Below are 3,222 nucleotides of genomic sequence, written 5' to 3'. Positions count from 1 at the left end.
TCTCTGTGCAACTGATATGGCACAGAACTGAGCATTTTCACAATGAGCTTTCTGTAAGGCTGAGAAGATGTTACAAAGTGCTGTAGTGACCCTTGGTTCAATGTAAGCCAAGAAAATTGCAAAAACATGTTTGAGTTGAGTTTTTTGGAAATGCAGAGAGCAATGGTAAAGTAAAAGCCATATCAAGAATGTGGTTTCTAGGCTCCCCTCTCTTCCTTCCATTTGAAGGTAATAAGAACTATGAATAATAAATGTTTGTGGTGATAAAAAGTATGTATATAGCTGTCTGTGGTACTTAAATATGGGGAAGAAAACGTATGTTTAAATAAAAACTGAGCAAGGTAGGCAAAGCTATATATTGTTTTGCTGGGTGCATTGGGTTTCTATTGTAAAGGAACAGACAACTTTAAGAACTTAAATCATTGCTTCTGATGTTTCAAACAAAACCTAGTAAAGTGAGGGTATCGGTTACAAATTTTGAATGTTGCATTACCAGTCACTTGCAATTCTCTGTTATGTAATCTTGTAATTACAGGGTGGGGGAACGCATGACACACGACAACACGTACACCAAAACCCAAATGTTATGTATCTTGGAGTTAGTTTTCTTTTTGTACTATTAGTAGCAACTTGGAATACAATGACAATGTTGCTTCTCTTCCCTTATTGAGTTATACTTGTTTTCTGCAGGACAGATTAGGCCCAAGGTGGCCTAATGGGTTAGTTATTGATTAACTATTTTCTCAACATGGTCAGCACTTTGAATTTCAGGTATAAATGACTAAGAGTTTGCATTCATCTCTGGTAACTAGTTGGGTATGATTCCAATCCTCTTCCGTTTGAGGAGGGGCTGGATTTCATGTTCTGCAAATGTAAGTAGAAAAGAGGTGGGGCAGAGAAATAAAAGCACAAGTTGTAACATTGAAATGTGGGCTTTTATAACTGTAACAACTGTGCAGTAATCTTGGATAAGCATTTTTTTTTTAAATGATGTAGGTGAGCATCAGTAGATGCTGAAGAAATTGCTTATTTTCTAATATATAACAGATAAGCAGATGTCTTGCTGTGAGACAGTAGAATCATAACAATTTAAGTACAGATGCTAAATGTGAGAGTTCAGAACAGTTTTCTAGACTGTTCTGTTGAGTTTAATCCTCCTTGAATCAGCAATCTTAGATGCATCAGCTGAAGGGAAAAAAAAATCCACTTAAAATTAAAAATTTGTTGTATTGATTTTTAAGAAAAATAGGATTTAGTCAATTCAAAAAGGTATGGTGAGATTCCAGAGCAGTCTTAATATCCTTACTGATTTGGGGACCTTACCTGGAAATGGTCCCCTTGTAAAATAAAAAGTGCAAAACATACCGCAGAAAACCCTTCTTTTCTTTCACTGTAGTCTAGGGTGTTACCTGTAACAGGATAGGCACAGATAGCTAGAAATGATAGTTCTTTTCCTGACAATACCCCTTATCTGTCTTATCTGAGAGACTGTTCTTTGAACCACCCTTTCCATTGTACTTTGTGCAATACATGCTTTTCCTGACAGTATGTAGTTGGTAATTCTATCAGCTTTTGAGTAATGTTAATTGAATTTTTTGTTTTAGGGTAAAATCTTTGGAATATCTTTTCATGCGTTACCGCAATCACTTGTGCCAGAATATGGTCATATTCCAAGGTAAATTAACACTTGATACTTAGATTTATGCTTACGTTGCTCTCTTTATAGTATTGAACTCTTGTTAGAAGAGTTAATGTGTTTTTCCAAGCCTGCTAAAGCTTTTGGGAGATGTAAGAATAGTTATAGTTTCAGTTGGAGAAGAAGGGATGCAGAAGTTATATGGGAATTCAGAGCCACACGTATCATTCAGTTGTATTTCTTTATACTACTTGTCCTTGGGGATATATGTTTTATGTATTTATCATTTAATAGCTTTTCTGGAAAAATGTAAACCTTATTCTGAATGTCAGAACTATGTTACTATGTTACTGTTCTTTCCTCAGCTTTCTTGTTGATTCTTGTAAATATTTGGAAGAACATGTTCAGACCGAGGGACTCTTCAGAAAGTCTGGATCTCTTGTTCGTTTAAAAGCTTTAAAGGTACTCTCTAAATACTTTTTTATTTTAATAATAAAAAAAAAATCTGCATTTCACTTGGTCATCTGCATGTTTTAGTTTTTGGACTCCTTTCAGTCAGATTTGAGCTTTAGTATTGGACGTAGACAGGTAACATTACTTGCTTTTAGAAACGAGAAGAGCTCTGGTCCAGAAACTGGCAAACTCACTTTTTCCCTTTTCAGTTTTGTTGTTTTGTTTCCTTCCCCGCCCCGGAATTTTTTCAGCTTTCTAGAAGGTGAGAGTACACTTGTGACTGAAAAACCTTGTTGGCAGTTATGCATACTGGATACCATAAGGATATTTGTTTGGCAGTGTTCTTCCAGAAGGATGGGCACGTGAAATACATAAATTAACACGTGGTCTGACAGCATTATGTGTCTCTTTGTAGATACTGTAGTTAAGTAAAACATGACAAGGCTGAAACTACAAAATGGGGAAGATGTGAATGTCTTCTCTGATATGGGCTAGAGGATTATTGCCTGAATTTAGGAATCTTGATGGTATATTGAAGACTTCAAATTGCCTTTCTTATGAACAATTTCAGAGTAAACTGGATCAAGGTGAAAACTGCCTCTCAGCTGCACTACCATGTGATGTTGCAGGACTTCTTAAACAGTTCTTTAGAGAGCTGCCAGAACCCATCCTTCCACCTCACCTGCAGGAAGGCCTTTTCAAAGCTCAGCAGCTAGGAAATGAGAAGAAAACTGCAACTGTGTTGCTGTCATGTTTGATGGCTGACAGAACAATTGAAGCTTTGAGATACTTTTTCAACTTTCTGAGAGCTGTGTCTCTAAGGTCAGTGTAAAAAGAGTCCTTGCAGAGATCTCTCAGTTCTTTTAATGACTTCTGTTTCCAGGCAATTGCTATAACTTTCTGTGAGTGGTTTATGACTTTATCTGCATTCTCTAGAATTCAGTCATGGGGGTTTTTTTTCATAAATCCAAAGTGTTACCTTAATGAAACTGTATTTTCCTGGAGACTAGGCTTTGTTCCATTCTTCCATAGATGTATTCCTCATACTTCTTTGGAAAGCAAATGGAGTGACTGATAAAATTAGCATAGAATAGAATAGTTAGGGTTGGAAAGGACCTTAAGATCATCTAGTT

At 36.3% G+C, this 3,222-nt stretch overlaps 1 protein-coding gene across 1 annotated transcript in view; it reads left to right on the top strand.

Annotated features, from left to right (window-relative positions):
* The first annotated feature begins 1,610 nt into the window (after window positions 1-1,610).
* ARHGAP11A (Rho GTPase activating protein 11A) overlaps window positions 1,611-3,222 on the top strand; it is a 10,976-nt gene continuing 9,364 nt past the window's right edge. Inside the window, exons 1-3 of the mRNA XM_010015769.1 lie at window positions 1,611-1,675; window positions 2,002-2,098; window positions 2,661-2,911. Of these exons, the coding sequence (XP_010014071.1) occupies window positions 2,847-2,911 (65 nt within the window). The 5' untranslated portion in view covers window positions 1,611-1,675; window positions 2,002-2,098; window positions 2,661-2,846. The remainder of the gene's footprint in view (window positions 1,676-2,001; window positions 2,099-2,660; window positions 2,912-3,222) is intronic.

Source organism: Nestor notabilis, unplaced genomic scaffold (assembly GCF_000696875.1).
Source record: "Nestor notabilis isolate BGI_N333 unplaced genomic scaffold, ASM69687v1 scaffold30915, whole genome shotgun sequence".
Taxonomy (NCBI): domain Eukaryota; kingdom Metazoa; phylum Chordata; class Aves; order Psittaciformes; family Psittacidae; genus Nestor; species Nestor notabilis.
This window is presented reverse-complemented; position numbering and strand designations above follow the sequence as displayed.